At 37.2% G+C, this 15402-nt stretch overlaps 1 protein-coding gene across 1 annotated transcript in view; it reads right to left on the bottom strand.

Moving 5' to 3' along the window:
* The window catches only part of LOC149771161 (transient receptor potential cation channel subfamily M member 3-like), a 60466-nt gene that overhangs the window by 42024 nt on the left and 3040 nt on the right, over window positions 1-15402 (bottom strand). The window contains exons 2-3 of the mRNA XM_089948793.1: window positions 8324-8373; window positions 4552-4686 (exon numbers count right to left, since the gene is read on the bottom strand). Coding sequence (XP_089804919.1) covers window positions 4552-4686; window positions 8324-8373 — 185 coding nt within the window. The remainder of the gene's footprint in view (window positions 1-4551; window positions 4687-8323; window positions 8374-15402) is intronic.

Below are 15402 nucleotides of genomic sequence, written 5' to 3' on the forward strand. Positions count from 1 at the left end.
GCGGTTATTTTCCGATCTACAAAACGAATTCCCCACTTTATCAAGGTCGAACGCATTCTAGCTCATATGTCATCATTTCCCTCTGTGAGACGTACGAAAGACTTTCACCTGTGTCGGCGCGAGGTCTCGGTCCTTCTTAAGTATCACTTCAGAATTTGCAATGGGTTCCATAGATGGTCTTGAGATGAGGGGTCGTCATTAGAAAGAAATTAAATAGAAACCTCCTATTCCCCATGCACACTAGCCTCTTTGTGGCAATCAAAGCAGTGCCTTTATGAGTAATACTGACCCATTTTGCTGCAACTACATTTGGTTTAAATTCACTGAAATAGCTTTTTCTTCACTGAGTCTGGGTGCCGTGAACCAAGGAGGCTCTTGACAGAAGTTCAGCCTGGTTAGTTCTTACAACAAAGGGCTAAAGTCTTTGGAAAGACGTGTGTAGTCACTATTGGACAGAAGATCCGATCGGTCTTTGTTTTTCTCCGTTATCTTGTTTTCCACGATGATTCCATGGTTTGATTAGTAGTGCAATGGAAGTCTCTGTTTGTGATTGATGGTGTCTGTTGCCAAGGAGACAAAGTAGGAAGCTATACATGTGAGATATTGATGTCGATAGTGTTACAATGTGCTCTTAGGCACTCCATTTAAATTGGGGGGTGTCATCTCGCTTGTGCGATTTTCTACCTCTGGTTCTGAGAACTGTTTATTCATGAGGGCTTCTTTAATAAGCTTAATATCAGTTGACCATTTTCTAATGCAATTGACGAAGCAAGCAGCTCAGAATATCGGTAACTCTGGCATAACATGGAAACAATTTGTAAGTAGATTATACCTTTTAGTTAATAGTAAACTACTTCCGGAAAGTTGAGCAGGCAACAGTTGTTTAGATGATTAGGGAGACAGACCTCCCATGGTAGTAGGCGCCAGTAAATCTGAGCGTTCGTGCATCAATTTATATCCGTTAATGACAAACGGACTTGTGAGAGAGTGATATGGTATCGAACCCAAGCGTGAAAACTTATGAAGTCTTCGTCTCTCAACGTGACTGTGACTTCCCCTTCAGTGATAACTGAACTGACTTCTCTCGATTAAATGCAATTTCGACTTGACTTCGTGGATTGATAACCAGGGTAAATTACATATGTAGAAATTCATTCTGATCTTGCAAGTGGTCGAGATCTGTCAGAGAAAATACAGCTGAGAAAATATACAGGTTGTAGCCCTGCACATATCCTCTTGTATGAACTTGTACGTGCATAGCAATACATAATGACAATAATCTACCTACAAAGTGTACACTAAATTTCAATTCTAATAAATGTTCCATGTAGGACATACCACCTTATTGTCTATACAAGTGCAATCTTTAAAGTGTCGCTTACAGTAACTATGAATTCGATTATATGACTAAAATAAGGATATAGAACATTTCTGTACATATCTGATGTTGTGGAAACTATGCAGCCAGATAGATGAGTTTTTTTATATAATACACAAGATACATGCACATACAAATGCATGAAGCTTCGTGATTGATTCTTGCAAAGCGGATGCTAAAATACAAATTATAAGAGAATGTTACCGGCATGAAAGTCCAAATTCTAGCCTATACAGGTACAAGCATTATATATAACCCCGATGTGGACACTAAGACTATATCAATATATTAATATAGAAAAAATATCTGTATATATTAAACAGTAACGGAACTTATATTGCAATATTAGTTGTCTATATTGCGCACCAGACCTACGTCTATTTAAATATAGCTATATAAATATGAGGGAACGCAATCGCAACAAGTCCAAGTACTTACTAATGTTACCAAAGTGTGTGAGGCACAAAGACACTTAAAATATACTTTGTCGTCGAAGAAATAAAGATCAAAAACGTTGGAAATTTATGAACGGGGTATTATTTTTCGTCAACGAGACAACTCCCAGTGCTTGCTTTAAGGTAGAAAACCTAACAAATGAGAGGTCTGTCTGTACAGAGCGTGCTACTCAGGACGAGCAGAGGTATTAACTGAAGTATCTCATGAATTAGCGCCAATCCACTTATAATGGGGAGGTCACTCTACCTACCTGCCACAAAGATGGATCGATAACCTTTAGCTAATAAGCTAAAAAGATATAACTTGGGAGTGCTGGATTTGCGAGGTCTTAGTACTCATGCCCCTTATTATTTATGATCGGGTAATGTAAATTAGGAGAACTTTGCCTGTCATAAAAATTGAACATATGTGAGACAGTATTGATTCACCCAGATGTATAATTATTGCATCAGATTTCATCACAAATTTGGAAAATGACTATAAAGAGTTTCATTTGCATTGAAATACCTAAGAGGTCCTGTGAAATTAGTTCGAAACATTCATAAGAACTTAAAACCATACTGGAAGAATAATACTAACAATTTGAGGACATTGTGTCAGCAAACTGCGTCCATCTTTTCCAGAAATGTTTAAACATTTGCATCATAAACCTGCATCCATTAAAAAACATGTGCGTTTGCAGCCAAAATAAAATATCTTGTTGAGAGGTCCCTGTAGGGCGATAATGATACTAACAAATGCATGTGCTGGTCATGTTATCTTCAATAAACATTACAGACATTAGACATATGACAACGAAAACATTAAAAATGCCACTGAATTTTATTCTGGAATATCAATGAAGAAAACAATTGAGAACATATTCTGAAAAAGAAATATAGTCCAACCATATTCTGAAAGTCATCTATCATTTCTATTTCATTGTTGAACGTGAAGTTAATTTTCATACGTTTAGACCGAAAGTACAACATTATCTTTTTAAACTAAAATGTATAGCACTTATTAACTTATAACGGACGTGTTGACTGTTGGGTGATTTTAAACTGTTTGGATAGAAAGAAAGCGACACTAAAGTTAAACTTTAGAAATATCATTCAGGGGTAAGTCGTCATATTGTTTTCACAATTTTGTATGCCACTGAAAACCAGCACAACATAGTACAGTACAAACATTAACCCTATACTCAAAGACTTGAAAAGTACCATAAATGATTCATTATAAGCCCACAAGGTAAGGTTATTTTACAAACATTATGATTATTGTTTTAATCTCAATACCTTGTCCTATTATCTTCCAAATGAAAGTACCGTTCTTTTCTATATGTTAAAATATAATTGTATAGGAAGAATTTGAGTTTGTTTTCTGAAACTGTTACCCTTCTTAGAGTATATTTGTTCATAATTTTAACTTTTAACCCACCCATTAAATAGGTGTGCTTTGTTGTATCACATATAAGTTACCTATTAAGTATAGTCAAATCATATGACACAGAACATTAGACTTATGGAACCTGGTTTATCCTTATTAAATCTGTGTAACCTGTGATGTTACTCTCGAATCTTCACAGAGTTGAGTAAGAAATGCAAGTTAACATATTCAAATTTTCATTTACTTGAATGTTCACTCAATTTGTGATTCATGATTTCCTCAACTTTTAGTGACTCATTTCGACGGCATCATAATACTCAAATTATTAAGTGTGCGGTCTGCTACGGGGATCTCCATTTATGAAGCTGAAATGGTGATTTTTGTCTTTAGCTTGCGAGCATCCGTAAACAAATATATATTCTGTATTGACTTTGTCTGCATAGTTTGTATTGCGTGCGTTACTAAACATGGATGATCGTGAAGAAAACAAATGGTGCTAATTTGACTGAAAAAAAGAAGTTGTGCTGTTGGGGAGTGCATTATAAAAAGAAGGTGTATTGTCTAAAAACTTAAAGGTTGTGGTATTGAGGGGAAAGAGGTGACGGAGGTCATTAATGCGTAAATATCCCCAATATTTTATAAATTCTTTCTTAAATAATATAAGTTTAATCGAACACATTATCGAATCGATATCATTCCTAATATCTTGCAGTATTGGCTTAACCTACATACATTATTTAAAGTTGTGTATATTTGATTTTGAATCCAATATCTAAATTACTGCTCCAAACAAGTCATCAGCATATAAAGAGAACGTTTATTAAACTAAACATACTGCAGTCCATATTTAATATGACAAATAATTGTGTCAAAAAAGAGGAAAAACTGCTCTGCAGCTGATCACAGGTTTACAATTGTTTTTTGATGTTTATATCATACAGAAAATGATACAATTAGTCAAATCAATTTCCAGTTCTGAATCAATATCGCTTGGTTACTGTTCTATTAATTGGTCAATATTTTTTGTCTTCTGAGTTTGTAATTTTTGCTGCTAAATGGCGTACATGTAACTTCGCGTAGCGGTTAATTTCATCTGAACTGTATCTAGGGTGCACTGGTTCTGCTGTACAACTTTTATAACGTGGAAATAACAGTGTCCAAATAGAAATCATCAATTTTATTTCTGGTTTTACTTCAAGCCAATTCAATTTAGTATATTGCATTACTAGCATTAGCTGATTTTTAACAACGTTTATTCGTACCAGTTGCTTGAACGAAATTTGGTACTCTGTCATGCACACCTTAAATCGAAAAGGAAAATGTTCTCACCGGCTTTGTCGTGAACTTACATTGTTGTATAACTGCAGCAGATTGTCGACTGTCAAAAACGTCTCGAGTTTGACACCATTATTTAAAAGTAGCTTCACGAAATCCGCACTGGCAAACTGTATGGCATGCATCATCATGTTATCTAGACTGAAGGTCTGAAAATGTACAATTTACAGACACAGTTAGCTTGATCAGCAAACGTACAAGAAGAGACTAAATCCAGGCATAACATCTACTTAGTCATGAGATGCACCAGTGATTGTTGCTTATATAAGCATTCTAAAGTAAATTGTTTTGTCCCATGAAATTTAATTTCTTGGTGTAATCAGATGATTAACATTCCTTTTCTTTCCTAGAAAAAGACAAACACTTATTGCAGTTGCTCACAACCCCAACTGGAGTTCCCAAACCAAGAAAGAAAAGGAATCTTACTGAATACGCTGCCTTAGAACATTGAAACCAAACGGTTTAAACCAAGAAGACTAGAAAAAGACAAACAGGCACCAATACAATTATATGTTGCAGCCGGCACAATTTCTTTTAAATAATTCTCTAAATTTGCTTCATGGCCTACGACTACTAAAACAATGAAATATCAAGGATATACTTTGCGCTGATATAAATTTACATAACATAACAGATGTCGTTATGGTTCATCAATTTCTAGGTCAATACAAATATTTTCCACTATCGGAAACAAGCTAGAATAACCTGTTTGAAACATAATAAAGTTAAAAGGTTTAATTCCTGTTGAAACAGCCATTATTATGAACGTGTGTTGACCAAATTGCTATTCTAAAAAAATACAATTATATGATCTTGAGAAGCAGTAAGGAATAAAACAAATTGCCCTTTCATGTTGACTTCTTAATGAAAGCATGTGCACCAATTATGAATCAACAATAAAAAATTAAAAGTTGAAAACCAGATAATATCAACAATGTGTAATGCTAGTAGAAATTCTACATTGTACAGTATCGTTACCTAGCTACATCTTTCTTTCTTTCTGTTATACAACCCACTTTGGTTCAAAGAAAAAAGTTATTAGAAGGGATATATATAAAGATCAAAACCATATTTTCATATTTGGTATTCTTACTTGCAGAGAATTGAAAAAGGGACAAAGAGATACTGAAGGAGCTAGAAAATACAGAGAGATACAAATGACCAGGAAAAGCATGAGAAAGGCAAAAGAATCCTGGATAGAAAGACAATGCTGCAAAATCAACGACAGTGTGAGTAGAAATAACAGCAAATTGGGATATCAACTGGTGAAAGTTTTCACAACATATAAACAAGGGAAAACTACCTCCATCCAAGACAAATCAGGAAATGCCTCTTTTAAGATCAAGAGATCCTAAAGCGATGGACAGAATATTGTTCTGAATTGTACAATCACAAAACCCAAGGAGATCCGAGAGTACTTTATTGCCCTCAGGCAGAAGAAATTTATGAAATCCACATTGTTCATGAGGAAGTGGAAATTACAGTTAGATCACTAAAGAAAAGAAAGTTAGCCGTCGTTCACATCATACCAACACAGCCCATTCAAGAAGAAGGAGAAGAGACCGTCACAGTCCTAACAACAACCTGAAACGTGATATGATAGACATGAGAATGGCCCGCCGCATGAATTCAATCCTTGGTCACCGTGGTCCCAAGGACGAAAACCGACAGCTATGCCAAAACTTCAGAACCATCAGTCTGATCAGTCACCCAAGCAAAGCCGTGCTGAAGATAATTCTCAAGAGAGTACAGCCTCAAGCATAGAAAATTATTGCTGAAGATCAGACAGGCTTCCGAGCAGGAAGGAGCACCACACAATAAATATTCAATCTCAAACTCTTTTGTGAGAAATACCTTCAGCATCAGCATAATCTATACCACGTCTTTATATATTTCAAAAAGGTCTTTGATAGGATATGACATGCGGCCTTATGGGCATTTACAAGGAAGTACAACATCAGCTCAAACCTGGTGCAGGTTGTTGAGAACCTCTATGACAAAACCTACAGTGCTCTCGTCATCAATGGCAGCAGAGGAGATAGGTTTCAAACAGAATTTCGAGTCAGACAGGGATGTATACTGTCACCTACGCTCTTCAATATTTTTTCTGGAAAGGATCAATGGATCACGGAGGATGCCTTGCATGACCACAAGGGCACTGTCAGCATCGGAGAAAGAACAACCACCAACCTTCGTTTCGCAAATGATATTGGTTGTTGAGCAGGAGATGAAAATAATCAGCTGACTTGGTTGAGCGCCTCGACACGACCTCTACAGCATACGGTTTGGAGATTAGCGCCAAAACATCAAACTGATTACAAACACTACCAAAGGCATTAGTGCAGAAATAAAGGTCAATGGACAGAAGCTGGAAAGAGTCGCAAGCTGCAAATACCTGATATCAATTATCTCATATGAGGGCTCCAAACCAAAAATACTTTCCACGATTGCCCAGAAAACAGCAGCAAAAACAAGATTGAGGCCAATATGGAAATATCCCAACAGTTGTTTTGGGTTCCAAAAAAAAAATCTGATGCGCTCGATTGTCATATCCACCTTTCTGACAGCTAATGAAATATGGACGCTCACATCAGATCTCCAAAGAAAGATTAAAACCTTCGAAATGTGATGCTACCGCAAGACCTTATGCATCTAATAAGTTGACCATGTAACCAACGCAAAAGTCCACAACAAGATCCAATGGTCCACCGTATCCTATGAACACCTCTTGACCACTGTACAAATGAGCAACCTGAAGTGGTATAATCATGTCTCAAGATCATCTAGACTAGAAAAAACAATCCTGCAAGGCACAGTGCGAGGGTGCAGAAGAAGAGGCAGACATACAATAGGTGGGAACAAAACATTAAGGAATTGACAGACATGGGGTTTGGAGATTCCCAAAGAGCAGTAGAGAACAGGTAAGATGTCGAAAATTGGTTGTATAGTCAACTTTGGTGCCCCAACGACCTCTTGGGTTAAGGGATTGATGATGATGACTTACTTTGCATTCTGAGCCATAGAAGACAAACACAAGTCACCAACTATCACGGAGATGAAGGAAATATATCGATTATATATGCATCATGTTAGGGTGCTATATGAAGATTATTTCCTCATGAACCGTCTCTATTAATATGGATATATGTTTGCTTAATAACTTGAACCGCATACGTTTTTGATGTACCTCAGTTCTACCTGTGACTCATAACAGAAAGGCAGAAAATGGACGAATTCAAGTTCTAAGATTATTGGCATGCGTAGTGGTTTTACTATCGTATACACATATTCAACTTTTATTTAGCTTTTTGTAATATATATCCATGTTTAATTAGCGTGTTTGTGAGCTACATATTGTCTCCAAATATGAATATTTCTCTTCATATTTTGCGTATATCCAGTTCTGTTATCTTGGCAACAGCAAAGCTCTTCGTCACACTGTTATTTTATTTTCTCACCGGCACAAGATTTTCAAATGTAATGAGATTGAATGATTTTCGCTAAAGTATAATAATTATTACAATTTTTATAAGTTTTGAAGTATAATACATCAGATTAAACAGATTCATCTCTAGTTGACATTTATGGAAAATTCTGATTTATATAATTTAATTCTATGAATCTTACAAGAAATGAATCAGAAACAAATTTTATGTCTAGACATAAATCGCAACATCGACAATAAAGACTATTTATCTTGTTTTGTAAAGGAAGGGAAAGTTAATCGTTTGTTTTGAAAGTAGGTAGGTAGATAAAATGTGAAAGGAAAGACAGAGGTAGATTAACCATCTTTTTCTTGTCTGCGGCAATGTTATTCTTCACCAGGTCCTCGTTGGCTGAAAGATATCAAAACTGTAAAGCAGTGTATGTATGTTTCTTAGCATTTCGTGTATTGAGTGGAATACCCTATATCCACTGGGATATGGGTGGGGGAATATCAGAAGTGTCGCCTTTATCTGCTTCAAATGATAAAACTTTCAGTGTTTATCTGATAACCGACTGTTTTATGGATATGTAGACCGGATATAAAGGAGGGCAGCTAGACACGTAAGTATCAGATATTAGTGAAATATATCGCAATCTTCTAACTTGAGATGTCATGGTTCTGCATATGAATCTTACATTTTTGTCATGTGATTAGATCCACTATAACGTTTCCTCCAAGTGTATGTTATACGGTACTGAGTACTACTCATTATGGATAGATAACAACAAGTAGAATTTAATGATTCAAAAATAATTAGAGGAAGACAGGAAACATTTTTAAATAATATTATATAGATCTGTGAATCAATCAGTAGTCTTCATAATGGACATTTACTTGGTTATGGATCAAAGCTGAGGTAAATTCTGGGCAAAACATTATTTTCCTAGCAAATTATGTGATTATATATTTCACGCATTATTCTATTTACATTGATCAGAACTAAATGCAAACAACTTCCATTTTTTACGACACCTTCAACACTTTGGGGCAGGTTACATATCGTACGGTGTATGCATGAAATTACTGAGTTCAACCTATATTTATTTATATTCTATGATTTTCATTTATATACTATTTTATTAGGCTTAACACTGGCTGTGATCTTTGCAAAACACATGCAAGGTTAGGTTACTTAGAGTTTGTGATATGTACCAAACTTTAAATTAGCGTACATAATAAACATGAAGGTGGCCGCAACATGCATGTCAAGACTGTGGGTGGAAAGTCAGGCCTAGATTCAAACGTTATAATCTTTTTCAAAACTACCAAAGTTGACTCAACAATCATTAGCAAGGATTAATTGAGAAACGTAATTGTATTCTGTATGTGATTTAAAGCTCAGAGACTGAGATTCGACATGACATCGTAAGATAGAACAGGTATGTGGAGTAATTCTGCCATATACAGCCCCTCAAGTAGTATCTAAGTGAGCGTTTTGCCCTTTTTGCCCCTTTGCATCCCTGAAACACATTACAGCTTCTATCCACATGACTTATCTAGCCCAGTGCGACCAATGCATGCTTAGAAATTTAATAATCTACGCATGCGACTAGTAATGGGGGACGAGTCTATGTCGTGCATCCGTGATTCAACGGGATCAAAAATTGCCAAACAGTATTTCACCACTAATTCCTCTGTTATCGATATGTAAAACATATCTTCTGATAATACACGCGATAAAGGTCAATATTTCCAAACAACGTGGTCATATAAAGCCGATCGTTCACGCAACAATGAGGCCTCTGTACAGGCGAAGATTGTTTATATTCGACTTTTGATGTGTAAAATCCTTTCGAGTCATTATCTATGCTCTTAATAGCCTGTGATATTCATTGCCGCCAGCACAGTTTTGAAACTCGATTATATTGACGATTATATTGATTATTTTATCATCGATATCCACTGGATACAGATCAATGGTTGTACTGAGACTGCTCTGTATGGTTGGTTGTCATTTGGAATAGGAGCGTACTCGTAAACGCAGTCTCATCGAAATTAATTCACTAGCCCCACCAGACAAACCGGTTGCCATTGCTATAGCTTCAACAATAATTCAAATTAGTGCACCTACAATTGTTGTTGTTGACGTGATTTCAGTAAACCCAAGACGTAAGTCATTGCCACAGCAATTCCACAAATAGCATCTACGATCAAATGTGGTCGTTTGTATTTCACGATTTTACAATTATCGCGGTTTCATGGTAATTTCACCGCGAAGCTGCTTTTCCACTTCGATTATTTTTCGACGTCGGTAAGAAGGAGGGTACATCATAGTTTGTCTAATAATACAGTCGCATAGCACAATTGTTCGACAGGCAGACCCTGTCCGGTCTCATCACGTCCAGGCGCAATATGCACACATGCCAGTTAACTTTATTTGCCGGAACAATTGCCATACAATTATAGAAAACCTCTGCCTCAAGAATACATAAATCTCCGGAGACTGTGCTTTCTGTTCCCTTTTCATTGAATAAGACACCAACCTCGCCAGCATCTTCTACTCAAAAGATAGTTTTTGCTCAATAACTTTTTATACGAACAAGATCGTCCTTGTTGTAGATTAACAGCCTAGTTATTTTCGTCTCACTTGAGTTAATGTGGTGTAAAATATTCATTCGTGTCCGTAACTGAGGTGGATACAGCGGTGAATATCACTTTACTGTTATATAAACAATCCCTTAGAAGTTTATCATCTCTATGTGATGTCAACGTTTAAATATTTGTTTATGTAATGATTCCAAGCCATCCTTGAGTTAGTAATAATATATCAAGGTGGTTCCACGAGCAATTTATACTGGAACTTTAACAAAATTATATGACAGATAATACGGTGACACCACTTTTCCCCAGATATTCCTCGTGAAGTTGAGCAAAATTGTTATCGGTGTCTGCATCCTCTGCCAGCTGATCCTACACATCGTCGGTAGATTCTCCACCTTAATCAACGAGGTCCTTACGTATTTATACAACGATATAATTTGATCAAATGCATAAATGCCAATGACGATTACGTACCCGTTACGATAAACATGGAGTGCTTCACATTCAGTTTCATCTCCAGTGATCAACGGTGATGATAAAGCAACTATGTAACTTTCCATGCATATACTGCTTGGTCTTGTAATTTTTTGTATATTGCTGATAAATAATTAAGATCAAAATGCCGCTTGTTATTTAACACCATTGCCGTTCGACCCCACGTGACTTTAGTTATGTTGCGATACAAGTATGCTCCGGGCTCGAGCACCTTTAAGATGTAACCTTTAGGTTTATTAGGACTATTTTTATGACGTAGATATAAGATTTACTAGTTTACTACGATTGCGTCAGATTTTTCTTGTCTTGTTTGATTGATATTCCCATAGCAAAGCTCCATGAATTTACTACACGTGGTGTTTAAGGGCACGTTAGCAATTTCTTATTGCACATATTGTTTGTTGCACTTTCAGATGTATCGACAGTGCCTTTGATAAACTCAACCGACACGCCTGCGTCTATTGTTCCACCGTTTTCAGCGATCTCAGCCATGTTCTTTGCAATTGTACCTCTGGTGTCATAAAAAAATATTTGAATGTCAGCATTAGCCGGTTAAAATTACCATTTTGATCTTCAAAAATCACAAGCTCACCTGAATCGAATGAACAACGCAACTAGTAAACTCAGACAAATCATTTTGGTGGCAAATCGTCTTAGATCCAAATCAATACCGTGTCGTCAAACTCACTAACTTCCGTAATGTTAATGGAAATTTTGTGGAGTATTAAATGTACTTTAATGGAAATGAATATGTGGTTTCGGGTTGTGTTCAGCAACTGCACGCAACGCTTCAAGAAGAAGATGTCCGTATATGTGTCTATCCAACAGAATTTGTATTGGCAGAGTCGAACGAAACAGTATATGTTATCCAGGTCCATCGTACTGGCTTACATAATCAGCAGCTTCAACAGGCAAAGTCCATTCGTATTAAAATACAAGGGATGTTGAGATGTTTTTACGTATGAGATCCAGTAGTGCCAGGTCTTGTTGTTAAATCCAGTATGACGAAGCCGGGTTCACGTGTGCGTGGCACTATTGATGAAAATTCATTTCGCATAAAGACATCGAGACTAAGTTTTATTGCGTTTGCCATGCAGTTCCAACAACCCCTAACGTTGCAGCTTCTGCACCTGCTGCAGCCGCTTCTGCTAACAACGCTGGATTTGCTCCAAGCAATCAAAATATTCCATCAGTTCCATGCATTTGTGTTACAGCAGATTTGGATAATGTTACTATCGCCGACGTTTTTTCGTGTTTTTCAAAATTAGCCACATGGGGACATTGCCATTTTCAGAGTGACGCATTATTGTTTCTGATTGCATACTTGCTTGTATTTGTCCCAGCTGCCTCGCACAAACGACCACCTTCACTTTGTGATAAGACAATATTTTTAAAATTCATAACAGGTTTAATTATGCATTTGCCACAGGTGCATCGATAACTTTCATTCGACCACCAGCACTGTTCAATAACATTGGCTTTTCAGAAATCATCACAGTTTATCACATGTAATTAGCACCAACGGGAGTTACAGGTGCATACAAATGCATGTCGACAACTAATTACCTCAACAACTTCAGATGCTCCAAAGAAAATTAATACATTGGGTACAAGGTATGAAAGTCTTTTCGGGAAATTAAATACACCAGTGTCGACGTTCTGATACCGGCCCATGTACGACCACATACTGCGATATGCAAGTCCAACATGAGGAGCGTCGGATGCATAGACATGAAGGATTTCGCCTGAGGGTTCCCGCTGTCCGTTTAACCGCAAAGAAACTTCAGTGACTAATAAGGTGTCAAATAACATTTTGTTTGGCTCCTGGTTATTATCTAGATATGTAACTTGAAACGTCAGAACACTTTTTTGGGGCAGTAAGACCATGTTGAGGGCTTATTTACCAAGCAAATTGTCTCGCGATTCTAGATAGGAGTGTCACTGTTATTCAGAATATATATATATATATATATATATATATATATATATATATATATATATATATATATATATATATATATATATATATATATGCCGGAAGAGGGAGAAGGTGGGCAATGTCATGTTGCTGACACTGTATGATCCGTGGATGTATTTACTATCACTTAACAAACTGATATTCCGAGAACTTCCCCGATTGGACTAAAACAACCAAGCAGGAAATTTGTGTGAGTATAATTGCGAATGGAAGTCGTTCCAGCAGGATTTGTATTAACGCGGTAAATGCTCTAGTGACTGTTCGTGGACTTCAATCGTAAGTCGGTTGACAACATCACAATGACCAAACGCTTAAGTGGTAATTCAGCGGGTAGTATCCATGGTTTGGTATCAAGTGAGAACAAACTCACTTTGGTGCCTCGGTAAACACCTATGCGATGTTTCTGGCACTATATCATAGTTGCAGTGTATACGAACTCACGTCAGTCTCAAAGAATTTCCAAGTACAGCTTGTGCTTGAAATCCTTCAAAACAAATGTTCTAGGAGTTAACAACAGTTGTTTACAGTTCCGGTTGCAGTCCCACAGTCTTCGACTGGTTTCACCGATCATTAGTTTTGGACCTTACCAACAACCTTTTCAATTGCGTTGCTAAATAACGGCAGTTGTTTTGGATACTCGTTTGTATCAAATTATTTTACTAAACATGGTTGTGCCACGTCCGCGCACACATCATCGGTGGTAATATGTGTCAGCAACGAGTCAATGTTGGTGTACATCATCTTGACTCGATTTATGTAAAATGATCTTGTCGCAGTGGAACTTGTACATGACCAGCTTTGACAAGTCCAGTACTGACAAACCAACATAAACTGGATTTCTCAGCGGTAGTTTTCATTGTTTGAATGGGAAGGGCAAAAAGACCACCAGGAAAGATTTTTCATGATTCAAATGCCGAGTCAGCGACAAGCCTTCGAAGTTTGTCTTGTTCACTATCACGGACAAGATCTATGCGGACTCGTTTGCACAAATTCCCAATGGTTTTTCAAAACACGGCATTGTCATGATCTTCAAGAAAAACCTTCTCAAAGTCATTGGTAGCCTTTTTTCTCAGATCCGTATTCATCTGAATATACGAAGCCATCCTAGGCTGCTGGCGAAATACGAGTACTCGATGGACCTTGGTCATACTCACAACCAGTCGCAGATAAAGCTGTATGATTCGTACCTGCAGTTCATAATTGTGTTTGGTCCATAGACTTGGTACTAGTTTTTTTGGTGCATTCAGTGTATTTGATCCATATTCATCAACGATATAGCATTGATACTGGGACAACCATGTGGTTCTGGTGTCAGCGGATAATCCTTGTGCACATTGTGTAAATGTTTGGGGTATTCGTTATGAACTTCAAAGAAGGATCGGTGGTAGATGTTAATGCTGTAATCGTGCACATGCTTTTCTATATCCACTTGCGCAGGATCAATCCACTGAAATCTACCAAACTGGCAGCGATTGCATCATCGCAAATTCATAGAGGTTATTTTCGCAATATCCAAGGTGATACTGATAAAGAGAGCGGCGTCATACACGCCGATGTTTGGATTGTTGGCACGAGTGTAAATGTGACCTATCATTGCTATTTTGCAACAAAGTGAACGCCCGATGGACAAATGTTGGTCAATATCGGCGAGCAATTCCTGCTTAAGCTCGCTTATTGACAATAATGCATCCCAACATATACCCTCTGATTCCACTGCTCATGGCTGGTGAGCAGTTGATGGGTGCAAAATACACACATGCCACCTCTGCATGCCACAACTGCATGGATATGTCTTACCGTGATGCATACTGTGTTGGTTAAGCAGCCGAGCAAGATTCTTTATCCATATCTAGTGAGATACCGAATCTGATTCGATCATTTCACTTTCTAATAACAAATCAGTCTAGATTCGTCCATGCTGCCGATGTGGGGATAATGCAAACGGTTTAAAGCTTGTGTTGTAAGTGAACACATTAACTGAGATATCTGGGTTAAGTGTTTTAAATTTGTTCAGTGTGACTTTAGTAAAATTGACTTTACCCAGGAGCTGCCAGTATTTTCGAGTTGTACTTCAGCTTTTATTATCTTTCAGGAGTCCATCCTGATCCTGCATTCTTGAGTTTCTGCAACGTTTCGAGAATTTTTTTCTATTTTCTTCACCAATTTTATCGTTGATGGCGCTGATATTTATACTGTTCAAAATTACGACGCCACCACTATGAATCGAGGATTTTCTAGTTCTGAATCCTTCCATGTCAAGTGGCATAACCAAATAGGCGCTAAGAACAATGTCTGCTTAAACACTAGACTGTCCGAAGTTTTGTAATACTGATACGATTCCAGCAATCGTATGAATTAACATTT

This window comes from Sinohyriopsis cumingii, unplaced genomic scaffold (genome assembly GCF_028554795.1).
Source record: "Sinohyriopsis cumingii isolate HCF-2022 unplaced genomic scaffold, ASM2855479v2 utg002092l, whole genome shotgun sequence".
NCBI classification, from domain to species: domain Eukaryota; kingdom Metazoa; phylum Mollusca; class Bivalvia; order Unionida; family Unionidae; genus Sinohyriopsis; species Sinohyriopsis cumingii.